This window comes from Aptenodytes forsteri, unplaced genomic scaffold (assembly GCF_000699145.1).
Source record: "Aptenodytes forsteri isolate BGI_AS27 unplaced genomic scaffold, ASM69914v1 Scaffold15, whole genome shotgun sequence".
In the NCBI taxonomy this organism is placed as follows: domain Eukaryota; kingdom Metazoa; phylum Chordata; class Aves; order Sphenisciformes; family Spheniscidae; genus Aptenodytes; species Aptenodytes forsteri.
Window position 1 is genome coordinate 27,912,806 of NW_008795129.1, and position 19,064 is coordinate 27,931,869.

Consider the following 19,064-nt stretch of genomic DNA (forward strand, 5'->3'; position numbering starts at 1 on the left):
TAACATTAATTTGCACCCTTACCAGTGATGTTTACTCCTTAAAAAAAAGTGTGAACCATGGATCTGACTCATCAAAACATTTAAGCATGTGACTAACTTTGACTGTAAACTTTACTTGAAAGTTACAGTTGCTTGAGTGTTTCCTTCTTTTACTGTCCTGTCATGTCCAAAAAGCTGTTCTGTTTGCAGTCTGCCTCTTCTCGAAATAAAACAGAATTTGAAAAGAAACAAAGAATAACCCAACCAGTCCAGAAGACTTTCAGTGTAGAGCCATCAGTTAAAAATGTAGAATTAGTTTGAAACTGGCAAAATAATTAAGGTAATGTGTTCCAAGTGTGAAGAATCTAATACTATTATCAAGGACTCCTTATGCAATTAAAAGTTCCATGTTTGTGGAACTAACAGAAGAGAAATCATCTATGGCATTTATATTTGTGTGCTTTAAAGTTTAACAAGGTCATCAATAAACCCAGTCATAAGCGTGCTTGTTTTCCAGTGGTCCTTATCTGCCATATTGAATTTGTTATTTTGATTTCCAAAATGTGCAGAAGTAAAAGAGATATCTTTGGTATGTTCTAAGTGCAAGTAAACTCTCTTCTCATAAGCGATACCTTCTGGAGGAAGAACAAAGGATTAGAAGAGTGAACATGTTCTTCCAGCCTTTTCAAAGGGAAGACTTCCCTTTCTGGAAAGGAAGGGCTGTAATCTGTTTGAAAAGTTTTCTATTTTATTTGCATTCAAGCATTGGATACATCCTGATTGCCCATTGTCTCTTGATGGCCCTGCACAGGTCACAAGAAGCAGCACAGCTAGTTAAGGCATTGATGATTTTTTGTTTGCTCTTGCATACAGAGTTGTGGAAGTGAGATATTTGTAGCTTCTCTACAGGCATGAAATTTTTATCTGAGTCGCCTATTTTGTCACAAGCTATTTAGAAAAGTTGTACAGGAAAGAATAGAGCCTTAAAGTATGTTGAAGCCCTTCAGGATAATCTGGTAGTCAGCAAGTACAAGTTAAAGGAAATGGCACTAGGTCCTCCCACTAAAAACATAAGATTAATGCTGGTGACATAGGTTGGCTGCTTTCTTTTTATATGATTCAGATTTATCACTCCATTGACTGATTCATGGCAACATTTTTAAAGGATTATTTGATTCATGGTTAAAGGAAGGGTATTGTTATAGAAACACAGAGCAAAGTAGAATAACGCAGAATTTGAAGCCTTCCTAGTTCATTTGCAAGCACTCGTTAAAAAAAAAAATTGTCTTCTGAGTTCTCATTTACTTGTACTCATGATGAACTGTATATATTTGTGGCTTAGAACGCGGAAACAAGAGGAATGGAACACTTTTGTTTAGCTCTTGCTGCAGTCCTAATACCTTCACTGCATGTCCTTGGTCCTGGCGAGACTCACAGTGTTTTGCAGTACTTGATTTCTGTCCGAGTCCCCCCAGTGCCGGGTGTTTTTCCTGCGTGTTCCTATGGGAGGAAATATTGCTGTGCTCGTCTTTATTACCATCTCCTTTGTTAACTTGGAGGCTGATTCTAAAAGCACAATCAAGAAAATTAGTTCTTGTGCCATTGATTCAGTGCCATTGTAGGCACCAGTAAGTATTTCAAAATAGAGCTATCAGAGTACCAAATTGCTGAAATAATTCTAAGATTTGGGAACTCTTCAGCTAATAATAAGTTCCAATGGTAAGGACAGTAGGTTACATACATGTATTAAGTTGAGTCATTTAAAGCATATTTTATTGTTAGGTATCCCAGATCATTTAATAAATACATAAATGTGTATATCCCTTGCTCTACCACTGTTGGTAATTTTACTGTACACCTAAATTTCACCACCTGTGAAAAGGAGATATGTCAGGAAGAGATGTGTCTCGTAGTTCTTGAGAAGTAACATTATCACTATTGTACTTCAGTCTGTCATGAGACACTGTTTCTAAAATGTCCAACAAGACAAACTACAAGGGGAGCAACTGGTTAAAATTACCCGTTTTAAAGCTGGCATTGATTTGTATGCAAATCATGTTTAAATCAGGTAATGTGCAAGACTATGAAATGACTGAATTTTAATTAATTGATCAGAAGCAGACTAATCAGCTGTTTTGTTCATCAGTTAGGAGACATTTTAACTGGCTATTTTTGGAATAGTCTGTTTATTTGGAAAATCCATCTTTGCATAATACAATCACAGGCATCAGTCTCATAATATCAATTTGTTTTAAGAGGCCTTCTTTAGACCTTGATGTCATTCCTGCAATATCTGTCATTTCTTTGTCAGCGGTAAATGGCAATGAGCAAAGCCAAAACTAAGATATGAATCAGGAAAGTTGGCAAAGCAAAATCAGTTTTTCTTATGTATAAGTTGCATATCAGATTTTGCAATGATAGTGTTAGCAAATTGTGGTAATGTAAATGGTTTAACTTTTAAGTTCTCATTTTCCTTTAATGTGCCGTGAGGGCACTAATCAAACTAATGTTATGTACAGGTCAAGAGTGACAGGTTTTTCTCAGTGCTTGCTGGGAGCTGACAGTAGACAGTATTTATTAACAGTACCTGCAATAATTTGTCAGCTGAATGGAGGATTTGGAGGTTTTCATACCAGAAAAGGATAAGTCTTTGCAAGAGATTTTGCTTCAAATGATCACTACCTTAGGTCCAATGCACATTAATTTTTCAATAGAATAATATTCCTTACATAATAGATTACCGTCGACTAAAAATGTGAGATGTTTTTAAGAGGAGAAGCAGTATCTCACTGTAAATCCAATGTTGTATCTTTCTTTATAGCTTTGAAAAGTCTAAATGGATGTAATGTATTAAAACTTTTAAAGCCATTTGAAATGAATGCCTCCTTGCTGGGCAGTATTGTTCCAGGAAGCCTACTTAACTGTGCATTACTTTATAATCCTTTACCTATCTATATGGGCCCCTGCCTCTGGCTCAGCTGGGATTTCTGGCATCGTAACACTTATGTATTTATATATTCCCAGAAAGTACACAGTGTATCGCCTTGCATTTGTTCCTTATTTCTTATCTATTGTACATCTAGTATACCAATGCAGGTTTTTTTCTGTTTTGTCTGTGTATATTCTTTGTAGCTGTAGCAGTCGCATTTCAGGTATTTCATACCTTCCTCAGCTACTGATAGGAAATTAATTGTATTGATTCCTGTTTTGAAATTAAGTGTGAATCAGTGGATTTCCAAATGCCAAGATCTCTGGAAGCATATAAAATTGCACATTGTTAGGAGTACCAGACAATTGTTGTTAATAATAGATAAGTTAATAGTATAATAACAATTTTTAATAATACATGATTTGAAAGATGAACAGTAATGCCTTATCTCCCTGTTTAGTACTGAGCAAAGGCTTGAGAAAAAAGTCAATCTTTACTCCACATCTGAAAAGATCACCTTTTAGGTGTTAGTAAAAGTCTGCTTTGAACAAAAAAATGTCTTTCAGAGAACTATAACTGAGCCAGGAAAAACCTCTATCAGCTGTGATGATTAATGTTTATCCCTAACATGTCACTTCTCTCATATAGTTCTTAGAGTACTAACAAATGCTAGTAAACATTATGATCACAATCTTACAGATAAGTAAACTCAAAGGTAGACGTATTCTGAACTCGCCGCTAATTTGGGGTTCCTAATTCTTAGCTGCCCAGCCCGAAGCCATATACTTAAACTTTCAAAGGTGTGGAGTACCTCCATGATGCCCTCAAGATTCCTGTGATGCCCAAATGCCAGTTCTGCATTATTTGTACTAACTGCTGCAAACTTGCTTTCCTCCAAATTGCTCTTTCAGCCAGGCAGGGGAAATCTAATGCATTATTTTACTGGGGTTGGAGATAGAATTGCCTAAGCAAAGAAAATCAGCCCAAAACCATGGTTAATATATTGTTCCAGTATAAACTGGTAGTTTTGATTGTTCCAATAATTATTTCTGAAATTGTGCTGAGAAGATAAGATATGTGTATTTGTGCATCCTCACATATACGTAAAGCTGAATGACAGGTTTGTTTTGTTTTGTTTTTTTCCAGAATTATAGATCAGCGGTTTGAGAAAGTTTCGTATTTTGTCTTTGGAGATTTCAACTTTAGACTGGATGCCAAAGCAGTAGTAGAGGTAGGACTTTTATTTTTCTGCTGTTGTAGACCCTACCAGGTTTTATTTCTCAAATATTTTTTCCTGCGGAAAAGCTAAAAGTGACTTAACAAACTAATCTTAATATTGACATCAGACTTGGCTAAGAATACTTTTAACAGGAAATTCTGACAGGTAACTAAAACCCACTGTTGTGAATCTGCTGAAGCAATCAGGAAAAACACAGCTGACATGCTGCATTTCTTCTCAGTAGAAGTGTGTGAAGTGAGTATCGGCTGTAGATGCTGGTGGACTGCAGAGTCCATGCCACCTGTTCATGGACCTGTGTATAGAAAGGAGAAAATGTGGGTGACCATCTAAGATGAGACCTGGAGTCTTCACAATGTATGCAAGAGTCTCTTCCACTGGCAGACATGCAGATTCCTTGTTGGAAATCTCTTCGGGCTTCAGCACAGGATACCACATTTCTGTTGTATGTTTGTGACTTTCGCCATGTGTTTGTAGCTCACAGTGAATCTCACAGTCATTTACTGCAAGCGGAGTAAGTGCTGGTTTATATTTCTACTCTGTGGGGAAAAAAAGAGACATTTCCTAAATGTCTGTGATAGAACTCCACACTTTAAAAATACAAGCAGACATTTCTGCAGACCTTTGTGACAGTAGCATCTCAGCGTGGAAGGGTGACTGGAAGATTTGTATAAAGCCAAAAAGAATGCAGTAAACCTTTTTCATCATGAGTTGAGATTACTCATGATTTTGACTTGACTTTATTGCTAAAGCTCAGCTCCAGGTAACATGGGGTCAGAAATGATGTCCAGGTTGAAAATCAGTTTAAGCTCATGGTTTTCCCACTTTAATTCTCAGAGGTACTGTAGTGTCTTTTTGGTGTCCTTGAGGATAGGCATGTATCTTCTAAACCAAAAGCTTTTATTTTGTAAATCAAGCAGTGGGAAGTAAGTGACCTGTGTGTCAAAGGCTGGCTACCCCTCATACAGGTGCAGTGCAGTTCTCCTTCCTTACGTGATGATTAGTCCTTCATCTCTTGAAAAACAGGAGTTTGACATTACAGCACTGCGTATGTAGCTAGTAACTTCCTTCTTGGAATCCTTTATACATTGCAATCATTTAACCAACAAACTTAAAGCATAATTGAAATGAAATTCAAGTCACTGATTCAGAATATGCAGCTTCGTACTGCATATGTTAAGGACTAAATTCTGCTCTGCTACACTGCGGTTACCATAGTTATCATCAATGTTTATAGATTACTTGTTTTTGAAATATTATGCCTGTTTGGTTTTTATTCACTAGTGGTGCAGTAGTATTACTGAGAATGCTCCTGTCTGAGAACTCCTCTATCAGTCATGCTGCAGGAGAATTATCTCCTATACCCAGTATTGATGAAGGGCACTGTAAGTTTTTCCCAACTTACTAACTGCCTAGTAGTCGGCAGGATTGAAACTGCAGAGAATGCTTGCTTTATTACCAATAGATTGATTCCTGTATTTATATCTGTGAGTTTCAAAGCGATCCACTTGTAACAAAATAATGTCACTAGCCATAGATGATGCGTACTGAACGAACTGCACAACAGGTAGTAAGAGTACAGGTGATTCTTAGTCCTGACACAGTACTTTTCATCTTAGGAATGCTTTACCAGTGTCAATTAATGTTGTTGCATATGAGCACACAAGATGTAATTTGAAGATGAATCAAATTCATTTACCCATTCTTCCTAGATAAGGTGCATGCATGTGTGAGTGTAAAAAGCATTAGAATAATACATATTTTCTGTTGCTTTTTTTGAGAAGTAGCATACCCCATTAACCAGAACTTCACCCAGCTACTTTGCAACATTAATTAAACATAATTAAAGTTGATCTAGAAACTTCCACTTGTAATTTACGTATGCACAGTTAAAGTCATATTAAGCTTGTTTTGTAGTCTTCTGCATTTGGTACAGTTTATAAACCGGTATGTCAGAAGATCCGAAAGATTTAAGGAATGGTTGTCTCATGCAGTTTACTACACAGAAGTGATAGTACAGGCAGTGTGTCTTTGACAGCATCTTAACATCGGAACAGCCATGAATAAATCAGTAGTAAGCATATAGCACTCTGTTTTGACAATGAAGTCTAGGCTCCTAGGAGACAGATCAGTTTCTAAAGTATAATTTGGAAGGGCAGAGTTACAGGCCACCTGTAGCAGGAATTATTGTAGATAGGACCTAATGGTTTGATTGTATATAAGATGTATAAGATCCAATCCCAAATCACTTCACAAACTAGTTTATAAATGATGTTTCTCAACTGTGCCATTTTTCCAAAGCTGGCAGAGGGCAGAGTGCCTTGACCAAGGCTGTGCACAACTGGCAGTGACAGAGCAGGAACAAAAATGGCCATCTAACACTCAGTGCCAGCCAAAGTGTTAGCCTGTGCTCATGTAGGAACCTCACACTCCAAAAATATCCTGGTCCCTTCTGGCATTCTAAACGTGTGCCTACGCAAACTGACATTAACCATTCTTTTGACTATTCAGCACTGTAGTTAATATTAGGAATTTTAAGGGTTAATCCATTGACCTGTCATCTTTGTATATATTACTAAATTTATCTCTGCTTTTCTTGCTGACCTTTTGAATTCCCTCTTGAGACCACAATGTGCTGAACGCTTGGACACTAAGATGCTATGAGCAATACATGTGTTGTGGAAATGTAGACTGTGGTTATACCAAACACAAAGAATAAAGTGTATTTCTAAAGGATTTCTCAATTAAGCCATTGAAAGGGAGAATCTGAGAGCTGTTTCAAATGTGGAGTCCAGACACTGAAGTGCAGTGTGCTATATCAGATGCCAAAAATGTTGTGCTTATTAATTCATAATTAATAGACAATAAATCATTAATATATAATTTATTAAACATTTTATGGGAACCTTAATCTAAAGTCATATTGATTTCCTTGCTAGGAAAATCTGCTTTACTGTTGTTGGAGTAATCCAGGGGGGGGTCAATAAAACAGGTAAAGGCTTCTGGCAATTCTGAGATCCATGTGTGCATTAACAAGTGCGTTGTCCAGAGGGATAAACTGGCAAGAAAGAAATAGGACATCTGTAGCGTAACAAGCATAGCAAATACAGTTGTTTTACAGCAGATTTGAATTATACTTTGAGCATAATTTGTAGCTTGGCATGATGGTGTTCAGAGAAATACCTACAGCTCACCCATTTAAAGCATTTTAAAGTTGTCCTCAGCCTGAAAAGGGCCAATGATAAGGTTCCGTTTTAGTCTAGTTTTCTTGGGCCGATGTGTGATTCGAAATACAGGGAGCATGAGAGGACCTGGAACCACAAGTTTTTTTCCTGAAGTCTCAGACATTTGTATCCTCTGGGTGTGTGCCAGGCATCGAGGACATCGGGGTCTCTTTGCCAGGTCTCGGCCAGTGATGCCCCATCTTGGTTTTGGCTGTGAGATCTCCTAAGGCATGCTTCATGCTACCCTCTCCTTGGGACAGGCTAAAGCCCCCAGCCACTGTTTACCTGAAAATAAACATACGGAAGTGTAAATGCTACTAAGTGTTAATTATAAAGGTTTGGTATTGCTGTAGTAATAAGCCTCAGAAGTTTGTCTTGTAGCTAAATCCCTGGCAAATCACCGCTCTGGCTCACTGCATCAAGAAGCTGAAGAATAAACATTGCCTTGTTACTTCGTTACCTGCACACCTCATCAGTGGCCCGATCCAGTGGTCTCTCAACTGGTATCTGCTTTGTCACAGCTCAGATGCTGTAGGTGCAGGTTTTTGCTCATTATCCCATTAACGACAGCTGCCCCAGCTGTGCTTGCCCAGGAGGCGCAGCAGGCTGCTGGCACGAGGATGCAGGACCGCAGAGGGGACCTGGGCTGCCAGCACTGGCCCTGGCCGAGCTCACCCCAGGGCCTTTGTCTCAGGACGAGTTTTAGGGGACCCTGTTTGGGTCTAGCACTCTGACTTTACTTGCTCCTGTCAACGCGCATTTTAAATTACTCAGGGTTTTATCGGGTGGGTGCAGACGGGGAGCTGCATGGCAAGAAACAGGGAATGCTGTGGTCTGTCTGCTGCATTCAGCTTGCGAACACCTACCTGAGTCTGGTGGGAGATGCCTTTCATCCTGAACAATATGCCTCTGGGCTAATGTACCGGCAAATTTGTAATGGCCAAGTGCTATTGCTGAGGTAGCATGAGTGAATCTTCCTAATGTGGATGCTGAGATAGTTCCTGATCTGCTCTGGTGGTATCATCGGGGGCCTGATCCTGACATCCTGCTGGGTCTGTGTAGCTGAGCTGTGAGGTCAGTCCCCCTCCGTAAGGGAGATACGCGCCACTCCTTTGTTATTGTAAAACATCCAGAAAATCTTCTGTTAGCAGTCTAGCCTCTTAGAATGCACCACATTTTGAAGATGCGTTGTAGACCCATTCGGGCCAGCAAATTACAGACACTTTTGCGCTGCTGTTTGTGATGTGTCTTGCTGGCATCGCATTCATTTAGTGCTAAACATCTTCAGTTCATCATCCTTCATGCCAGAAGTGTTTCCAAAAATAAACCTTGTAAGTAGGAAATGTATTTAGTAAGGCAATACATACAAAAGAAAGATTTACATTTCCTCAGGTTTTGATCACTTTAAGGCATGCTCTAAGACCTTAATTTTTTTTCTGATGGTCAGCTAAATTAATCCTACATATGCAAAGTTGGCCGAGTATTTTGCTGCTGTTTAAATTCAAAGATTTGCCTACTGAATTTTTTTTTTAAGTGCTAGATTTTTTGGGTGGTACAGCATTCTAATTATTTGCCCACTGCTTCCAGGTATCTTCCAGCACATCTATTCCCAGCATGTTATGGAAGTGTCTACAACATGTACAAAACTACCATAAACTTTTACATTAGTTTGACTATGAATTCTAGTATGTATCAGCTTCTCTGCAATGTCTCTGATACAGGTATTGTCACAGCAGTTCATAGAAACATGAACTTGTGATGTTTCTTTGTGTAGAAGATGGTTCTCCTATAATTTTTCCAGAAGTTCTGCTCTCCTTGGGTTTTAAGGATAATACAAATAGGTCACTGTAATCTTTGTGGTTATCAGAAATACATTGCAAATTTATAGTATTGTGTGTGACAAAGGTAGTTTTTCTATTTCTGGAAAATTACCTTCTAAAATTGAATTGAAAGGAGATTTGATGAGGTGACTTTAAAGAAATCTGCAGCAGCAATGAGGTATACTGTAGGCTGAAGTTGAAGAATATTCCAGAAATTTAAAAATTATTATGAGTTAGTGTTTTGGTTCTTCAAAAAAGGTAGTAGGGTGAATGCTTGGAGGTTCTGAAATTAAACAAGACTAGTTGGCTATCAACTCAATAAAACTAGGATACTAAAAACTCTGAAGCACATTAAGGGTAAGAAGGGAACTGAAGTTTGTGGAGGGATAAATGAGGGTTTTCATTACAAAGAACTGAGGAGGACAGGTTCTTTTTGTTTGATATGAGAAATTAAAGAAATGAAGTTAGTGTGAGTGAATGCATGGAAGAAGTAAGTTAATTCTCTTCTGTCAGTCCCTGAGAGCAAGCAGCTTCTCACCTGCTGTGACTGCTGTAGACCACACAGGGTTTCACACTGTGATGGGTCCAAGGCCATTCTAATCTCCACTTTTACCATTATATAGATATTTAATTTTTTTTAATTGAAACAACTCATTAGCATCTAGTATTTTCTGTAAATTCTACAAACACTTGCTAGTGTAAATGTAGAAGCAGAATCGGTCCCATAAATCTCTCCTTGCCTCCTCATTCACAGGGATCTATGGAAGTGCAACTGGGAGGGTCGTGACCCCCATCAGTAAATTTGTAGGGCTGCCTACGCACTGGCATCCCGCGCGGGCTGTCATTTTGTGTCTTTAACATGCAGAGGTGCCCTTTCCCCTCCGTTTGTTAGAGCAGATGTTTAAAAACAAGAGAGAGTTCCCATTCTCATTCGCCCAAGCACTTTGCTGGAACTTGGTGGTTGATGCGGTGCATCAGTCAGGAGCTGCCTCCTCTCATTATTTCCCTGCACCAGCCCAGAGCATCACAGCTCACAGCTTCGGCTGTGGTCATCGGTAGAAATATTACTCCTTCTGTTCCTTCTATCTCAGTGAGTCAGTTTACCAGTCTTGCTTTATTTAAATCACTGTTCAAGTGTTAGGTGGGTCTAGACCAAGAAAGAGTATTTTTGCTGTCAGCTGGCCATAGTAACAGTCTATATTAATCTTTGAGAATTACTGTATTTTCATATTTTAAAAAAAATTAGTTATCCACTGAAACTCCTACCTATAAATCTTCCTAATCCTATTTGTCCATCTTAGGAAAGTACAATCAGGCTTAATAAACTGGGCTTATTTTGACTGTTTTGGAGTAAAAACTTGTTTCTGGCTGAGACTGCTGATTCAAAAGTCTTTTAAAGTTCCTTGTACTTCCAAGAAAAGAAGAAGGATAATTGTGTGCTCCTCAATTCCAAGAATTGCAACTCAGGAATATAAAGTTCAGTATGCAAACTGTAGGTCTTTAGGAGAAAGTCGTACTAATCACAAAATCCATTTGCTCAAGGTAAACCATAACCTTCACTTGTATCCAGAAAAAACAGTTTTCATTTTTCCCTCACTAAAGGACATTTTGTTAGGGTTGATAGTAACTTGGTAAGCTGGAGAGGGATAGTGTATCATATATGAACATTTATAAAGGTAGCAACAGAAATGCTGTTCCAGCATTCCAGTCATTTTGGCTTACGAAAAGCTTTCAAGCTCTATCTGCGGAATAAGGAGCAAAGTCCTTGTCTTAAAACTAGGAATTCATGCTTGTACACCTACCCTATCTACTTAATGGGTTACATTCAACCAAGATATTTCCTTTCTAGACTTCTGCCAAGCAGCCATTTGATAAGCCATAACTGGAATTGCTGATTAAATGTTTTTTAAAAGGTAATAACTATTCATAAAGAAGTTGCATATCTAGCTCCATCATTCACTTGCATTGTGCCTCTCTGCCACCTCTGACCATTTGACTTTATATTATCCAGTAAAATAGGAACAACTTCATTCTAGCATGACTTTTTAGCTCCTACCATATTGCTGGTGCTACAATGTATCACATAATTTTCATTTGATCATACAGTCTTGGCACAATATGGCCTTTCATTTTGAAAAAGACAGTGGTGGCGTCATATCTTTTTTTCAAGTGTGCTTGTGCCAGCAAAAGTTCAAGGAGCACTCCCTGTTACTGCTGTGATGTGTTCGTCTACAAAACATGGACGTCCTCCTGTAAGACACCTCTCTCTTTTGAACATCTTTTGTTCAAAAAAAAGCTGATGAACAGCTTTTTATGGCGAAGTAATTGATTTAGATCTTACTCAAATATGAAGAAATATTTTAAGTTGAACTTGTTTCATTACGGAGTCCTGTGTTTTGTGCAGTAACTAGGATCTTTGCGAACTCCAGCCAACAAATGACCCATTAGTAATTGTCATCAAAAAGATTAATAGCTAATTAGGCAATTAGCATTGATTTGGAAACCGGAGGTGGTCAGGCTGTGGGTGGATGTGGAGACTTGATTACCTTCTCATCTTTATAGGTGTGCTTCCCTGAACAAAAACAAGTCATCTGGCAGGATGACGCTCTTGCTGTCTCCTTGCAATATTGGTGTCATCACTAATCATCTGGCTGTCTTGTCAGACACAAAAATATATATGTGTGTGTATGTGTGTATTTTTTTCAACTAAGTATTATTTGCAGAAGATGCTTTGAATACATCAGGAAAAGTGCATGTAAGAATTGCACATTCTTGTTACAAACACAGCAGTCATTTCTTTTTCTAAAATTCTGCCTTTTTTTGCTTTGACAAGTGAGCATTCAGCAGAAATTAGTAACGTTTAATTGTATTAAAAATACTGACATAGCATAAAGAAGTAAGTGTATATAGTCATGAGCATATGCAATTCTGCCTCCCTATCCAAAACCAAACTAGACATTGTTATCTTTTCTAGGCAGTGATGATGGGCAGATGTCTATATGTATACATTTAAGATCTCGGCTGCATCCATTTAATTCATAGCCAAGTGGTAAGCTCTTGTAGGCCCTGCTGAATTCCTCAGTGCAGGATAAGTGAACCATCTGCTGTATGACAGTAGTTCTAGACAGCATAACATGGCAGCTGAAGCACTAAAGTATTTTTAAATCATGTTCTATATCTTTGGAATATTGTTCTCTTTAACCCAGTTTATTTTAAGAGTATTTTCAGAAAACAAATTTTGTATGTGGCATTTCTTCTAGCTGTGACTATATATTTTCCTCAGCAGTTTCATAAATTAAAACAAAAATTGAGAAACATTTTTCTTTAGTAAATCCATATGATAATGATACTTACTATTTTAAGCATTTTATAATTTCCATAGCTACAAATTTCATGTTTGTTTCCTTATAAACATAATCTATTTGAATGATTTGAAATAATCTGGCGATTTTGGGTTTTTTGACCACAAATACCATTCCATTTAGTATGGCAGAAAATGTGATTACAATTAGAAAATCATTAAACTGGAAAATGTTTAAAGTGGGGATTATGCAAATTGTGTTCTTTGAAACCATTTCAGCATAGTGATGCACTTGCAGAGAAACACTGCTAAAGGAAAATGTAACATTAATGATCACAAAGATTACACAGGGACTACGTTGGCTGCAGTATTTACAATAGTTGATATTTCAAATAGCTGATGTTTCAAATCTGTAACAGGGTTTCAGAAACAGAAAAGAGTATGTGTTGGAAACCTGTGCTTAGGACGTGCTCTTTCAAGTTCATGGGTCTTGAATTACGGTTGGAAATCACTGTTGGTTTTACTCTTCTAACTAGACTATGAACCTGTCTGCTAATGCTGGTTCGTACCTTACTTGCATCTTCAAACAGACCTAATCATAGAATACAGGTCATTTAGTTTGGAAGGAGGCTCTTGAGATCTAATCCAACCGCCTGCTCAAGCAGGGTCACCTAGATCAGGTTGTACTGGACTGTGTCCAGTTCAGTTTACAATATCCCTAAAGCTGGAGACTCCACAACCTCTCTGGGCAACCTGTGCCAGTGCGTGGTCATCCTCAGAGCAGAAAAGTGTTTTCTCATGTTCAGAGGGAACCTCCTGCATTTCCGTTTGTGCCCATTGCCTCTTGTCTTGCCACTGGGCACTGCTGAAAAGAACCTGGCTGTCTTCTCCATTCCCTCCCATCAGGTGCTTATATACATTAATAAGATCCCCCAGAGCCTTCTCCAGGCTGAACAGTCCCAGCTCTCTCAACCCCTCCTCGTATGAAAGATGCTCCAGTCCCTTCATCATCTTTGTGGCCCTTCACTGGACTCTCTCCACAGTGTCCATGTCTCTCTCATACTGGGGAGCGCAGAACTGGACCCAGTACTCCAGGTGGGCCTCACCAGTGCTGAGTAGAGGGGAAGGATCACCTCCCTTGACCTGCTGACAGCTCCTAATGCAGCCCAGCATGCTGTTCATGTACCAAATAATTTATGAATAGGAGGGTATCAACCTACACATTGTAGTAGCTGCACATCTGGTTTATGTGAACAGCTGAGACTGCTGAAAACTTTTCAGTTGGGTCCTTTCTCACTGGTAAAATGAAAAGAAGTCTCAAGTATGTAATTGGCATCACAGCTAGGCATCATAAGGCATCACATCATAAGGCATGAAGAAGCCCCTTTATAAAAAAAAATCCTTAGCCTCAAAATATGAAAAAGATGGCAGTCTTTCTTTTCACTGCTTTAATTTTGATTTCTCCTTCTACACATGGAACAGAATGAGAAAATTAATAACTGCATAATGATTCGGTGCTGAAATTGCAGAAGCCTTGGCTCAAACGAGAAATGGGCAATTCCTAACAGAAAGCAGAAGTATGTTTTAAGAACAAAGGTGAACAGATGACAACCCATGCACCTCAGTGCATGACAGGCTTGAGAAATGACATGGAGTGGCAGTAGTTGAAGAAGGAAGGAATCTTTCCAGCAACTGGATCAGACATGGCAGTGAGCTCACAACTAGTAAGGGCAAGAGCCTGCAAACACCTGTATGTTGGATTAACTGCCTGGGTAAGGATTCCCTGTCTCAGCTCTTGACCATCCCTGTGTACCTGGGTGCTGTCTTATCCCAGTCCTGCATTGGTATGTGGTTTCTGCCTTTGGGGCCATGGATAAATACCTTTTGTTTCTCTTTAAGACATTTATCTTACCTGTGGGTGTGTTCTCCCAATCTTCTCTCTAGCTCACTCGTTCCCTTTCTCTCCATCCCTCTAAAGGTTCTGCACCCAGTTCCACATCTCCACCCCATCTCTCCATTTGCTGGTTGGGATATGGAGAACAGAAATGTCTACAGCTCTTCTCTTCTCCTGTTCTTATTTAACAAATATTGAAATTAGGTCTTAAAACAAGAAAGAAAAAGTATATAGAAAAGTAATCCTTTTCTAAATGATAAGAGTATGAGGAAGAATGTGGTCAAGAATGCTGATGTGAAATTACTAATAGTTTGCATTATGAAGTGTAACTTAAACACCTATGTACCAATCTTTGGTGTTTGGGCATATAATTAGATTATTTTGTTCTCCTTAGAGACACAAAATCTGCAAGAGGTGAAACTCATGTCTTGTACACGTTTCATAGTCTATTGTGTGATGCCAGAGTAGATACTGAATATACACATAGCAATAAATATGCCTTTTCAGGTGATTTGTGCATGTTTTGAGACTGATCTCAAACCTTACTGCTCTGTAGTCATGAGTTGTTGAATATAGTTGGAAGGGTTGGAAATACTGACACAATGAAAACTGTCAACAGCTAAGAAACCTATTTCTACCTATTCTAGACTTACATCAACATTTGTAAGTCTAATCTTCTCTTTCCTCTTCTGCAAGAACTGAAGCTGATTAATGCATCTTTTTAGATCAGCACAAGTGGCATTTCACACATAATGTTTTAACATTGCAATTATGCCCCTAAGCCACTCAGAATCTGGCTTACAGACACAAAGAAAAAAACTCTTTAGATATTTCTGAGATGAGGTATGTGTCTTTTGGCTGATTGCTCCATTGAAGAATAGTTAATTGCGGTAAGTGAGAAAAGAACAGACCCTCTTCCTGCAGCTTTTACAGCAGGACGAAATAAAGAGGCACAGGTATGCAAATGCTACCACAAGCAGACCCCTTCTTACAAAAGTAGCAAATTAATTAAAGCTTGACTAAATGTTGACTGAACCAGGACTATCAAAACCTCGTTATGTCCTATTAAACCTTTAAATAGTTAGGAACGAAAGCTTCCAATATAGTGCTACAAATCATAGAATCATAGAATCATAGAATCATTGAGGTTGGAAAAGACCTCTAAGATCATCGAGTCCAACCGTCGACCCAACACCACCATGTCCACTAAGCCATGTCCCTAAGTGCCTCATCTACTCGTCTTTTAAATACCTCCAGGGATGGGGACTCAACCACTTCCCTGGGCCTAAACCACCAGGCGCAACTTGAGGCCGTTTCCTCTCATCCTATCGCTTGTTACTTGGGAGAAGAGACCGACACCCACCTCGCTGCAACCTCCTTTCAGGTAGTTGTAGAGATCATGCAAAAGAGCCCTTTTTTACGTGTATGAAAGGAATTGTTCCTTCTTTCTTGTGTTCTTCAATTAATGTGTTCTTTTGCTCCGTAGTGGCTGGTAGTTTAAAGCTGTAATAGGGTTCCCTTCTTCCTTCAGTAAAGTGATATTAAGCCATCCTTATAAAAGAAAAATGACATTGCTTTGTTTCTAAGATAAACCTGCATATCATGGAATAAATTATTCTTAACAGCTTACAAGCTTCAGATCGTGTTTTCATTCCAGTTAGAAATGTGCATAAGATCCTGGATTGGTTTTATCTTCTCAAACAGTTCATTGTAAATAACTGTGTCTCATATAGATTTTAACTTTCTTTACAAGCTAATTCTAGGAAATGTTGGAAACAAAATCCTGTGTAAAATGAAAATGTAATAAAAATTTATTAAATTAAAATGCATAAAACTTCAGGTCTAATAAGGACAGTTTTATTAATGAATGTAAATCGCAGCAACCCATCTGAGGCACCTGCTAAATGTTCATTATAAATTACTCTCATAGACATTGTGATGAGTTTCATATTGTAGCCAGATTTATAAGAGCATGCAGATTGCTTCCCCAAGGGACTGTATATTTACTTAACAGTGTAGTTAATTGCAATTATTTATTTTCCAGTGATTGCAAATGGCTTCTGCATTAAAGATATATGTGGCTATTAGGAATTATTCAATTACCTCTCTTTTTCTCTGTAGCCTAAGTCAAACCTGAGCTCAGATTCCCAGAGGTAAGTCAGTAGTGTATTAACTCAGTATGTTCCTTAGCTTTGTGCTGGGGCCAAAACTCTGTAGTCGTAAGTCCTCTCAGCAGAGCTAGCTTGAGAAATACTGATTACCCGTCCCTGCAGCTGATTTTTTGACATCTTCCGTTCCATACTGATGCTGCCACGCTTATTGGCAAGATTCATAGGAGGTTAATTAAATTCATCTTCAAAACAACGAGGGGCCAATGAGCCATATCCTCGTTGCAATAGTAAATTAAATGATGCAATTGTTTCTACTTCCATCATGGATAAGGGGAGAGATGAGTGAATGAATTGTTCTCTGGCTGCCTCCTCTGGGGCCCTGGAGGGTCTAGTAGCATGTGGTCGTAAACCTGCTTTTAATTTGTGGCTACAGGAAAAGATGACACTGTTATCAGCAGGCAGAGGTCTCGCACAGCATCACGATGTGAAAGATGACACTGTTTAAAAACTAAAAGGAACTCCATTCCCAGTAGGGCTTAGCAGCTCCTCCTGTTTCAGATGCAAATTAATACAAACACGGTTACAGAGCAGAACAGAAAAGATGATACGTTGATCAAATTTGGCACTGCTTGGGCTGTAATTAAAACGTACACAAATAGAATTATCTTGTGCTTTCTAATAGGGCTGAGCGTCATTAAACTAATTAATAATGCAGTCTATAAGCTCGGCTCTGCTGCTGTGATTGTTCAGAGTGTATGTTTTATGCCTTGCGTGGCAGCAACTGGCAGCTGGGAGGCTCAGCTGGCACTGGCTGACGGCGGGTGACAGCAGTACCAGCAGTGCCTGTCTCCACACAGCCCGGGCCGGAGCTGGCTGCTGCCACACCTGCCATTCATCACCTAGCTGACAGTGATGGTGATGGATAGCACTGGGGGGGCCTGAATCCTTCCTCTTCTCGCTGGTGGCCGGTTGCTGCCAGGGATATACCTACTGACCCACGGGCCGGCTTTGAGGATGTGGGGGCTTCTGAGGACAAACTCCATTTCTGAATGGCTCCAGTTCGGAGATTAGTCCTATACACTAAATGACAGGGGGGAGGTGGAGGGGGAAGAAGGAAGCTCCTGGAGGGCGTGCACCTTTCATCAAGGGCTTGTGGATATCTGTTAGCACAAGGAGTAATGCTCCTGACAAAGCAACCAAAATTATCTGAAGGGAGACCTTGCAGCTCTCCTCAAGTTGGCTAGTTCAAGAGGCTGAGACTTTATTCAAATGCACATAGAAAAAGTCTTGACAATGGCTTACAGTATCCACTGTATCCACTGCAACCTTCCCAGGTTTAACAATGCTCATCTATCTAATAGGGTTGCAGGTTAATTTCTGCTTGATGACGTACTCATTAAGAAACAGATCCTGAGATTTGTTTGCCAAACCTTTTGACAGTGCCCAGGGTCTTGCACCTGTAACACGTGGAGCGTTTGAGTCAGAATATGGGAAACACTTCATTGCATGCTTAACTTTAAGCGTTAGCAATCGATTGTTTTAAGTCAGGGCAAGAGGGCTCATTGTATTGCAGAGACTGTAGCTAGAAAAACATATAACTAACCATTAATAATATCCTGACTTGAAAATTATTTTTATAAAAGCAGGTGTAATTGGAATAATTAAATGGAGTATTGTAATGCATAGTGAAAGTCTGTAATAAATATTTAACTAAAGCCAGCTATTTTTTTTTTCTGCTTATATCTAGTATAGAAACTCATCAGCTCAACTGAGGCAAAATATCACCTGGGGAGATGCTATCAAATATCTTTTTCTCCATCTAAGAATTATGTCATTTTAGAAGAAATAGATGTACCTGGAAAAAAAATGCATTCTTTTTACATTTCAGTTTATTCCTGGTTGTTACCGTGATACAAAATATTAATATCTATGGATGAATTATGCACTAATATTTGAAAGGCACCCATAAAAAAGCTTGCACTCTGCATATTTGCAGCAGTATATCAAAAGCATATGTATATGTATTTTCATTGTCATAAATGGAAGCCTAGAAGGAGTCTTTTCAAAAATACACCGTGTAGTATAGAATGATATTTTGCTTTCTTATAAAAAACAAAATTGAGAAGAAAGAATTTGGTATCCATCTGAAAATCAAGGAACAGGATCATATCTGCCTCTATACTATACACAGGAACTCCTGTTGCAATGGCAAGTTTTATTCTTGAGTTGGAGTCAGAAATACAGTAAGAGTTGATGAACTGAATACACGAAATCTCTGGGTATGTGCACAGCTATGTTAAAACATTTTAAAAATGTGTTTAACAGATTTTTACCTGAAAATAGTCATTCTCAAAAGTAGGAGAAAAGTACACTAAGGAACCAAGATCGATATTTTGTGAAAAAAGAAAAACCTTATTTTTATTTAGGTTTGGACACACATTTAGTGTTGGCGGAAGAAAAACCCTATCATTACTATAAAGTTTACAATGTCACTTCCTTACCACTGACTAGTGGTAAATGGAGTAGTACTTACAGAGAATGGACAAATTGCAGTGCCTCAAATATATAA

At 38.7% G+C, this 19,064-nt stretch overlaps 1 protein-coding gene across 1 annotated transcript in view; it reads left to right on the top strand.

Moving 5' to 3' along the window:
* INPP5A (inositol polyphosphate-5-phosphatase A) overlaps positions 1-19,064 on the top strand; it is a 202,002-nt gene that overhangs the window by 117,323 nt on the left and 65,615 nt on the right. Inside the window, exon 8 of the mRNA XM_019471752.1 lies at positions 4,055-4,139. Coding sequence (XP_019327297.1) covers positions 4,055-4,139 — 85 coding nt within the window. The remainder of the gene's footprint in view (positions 1-4,054; positions 4,140-19,064) is intronic.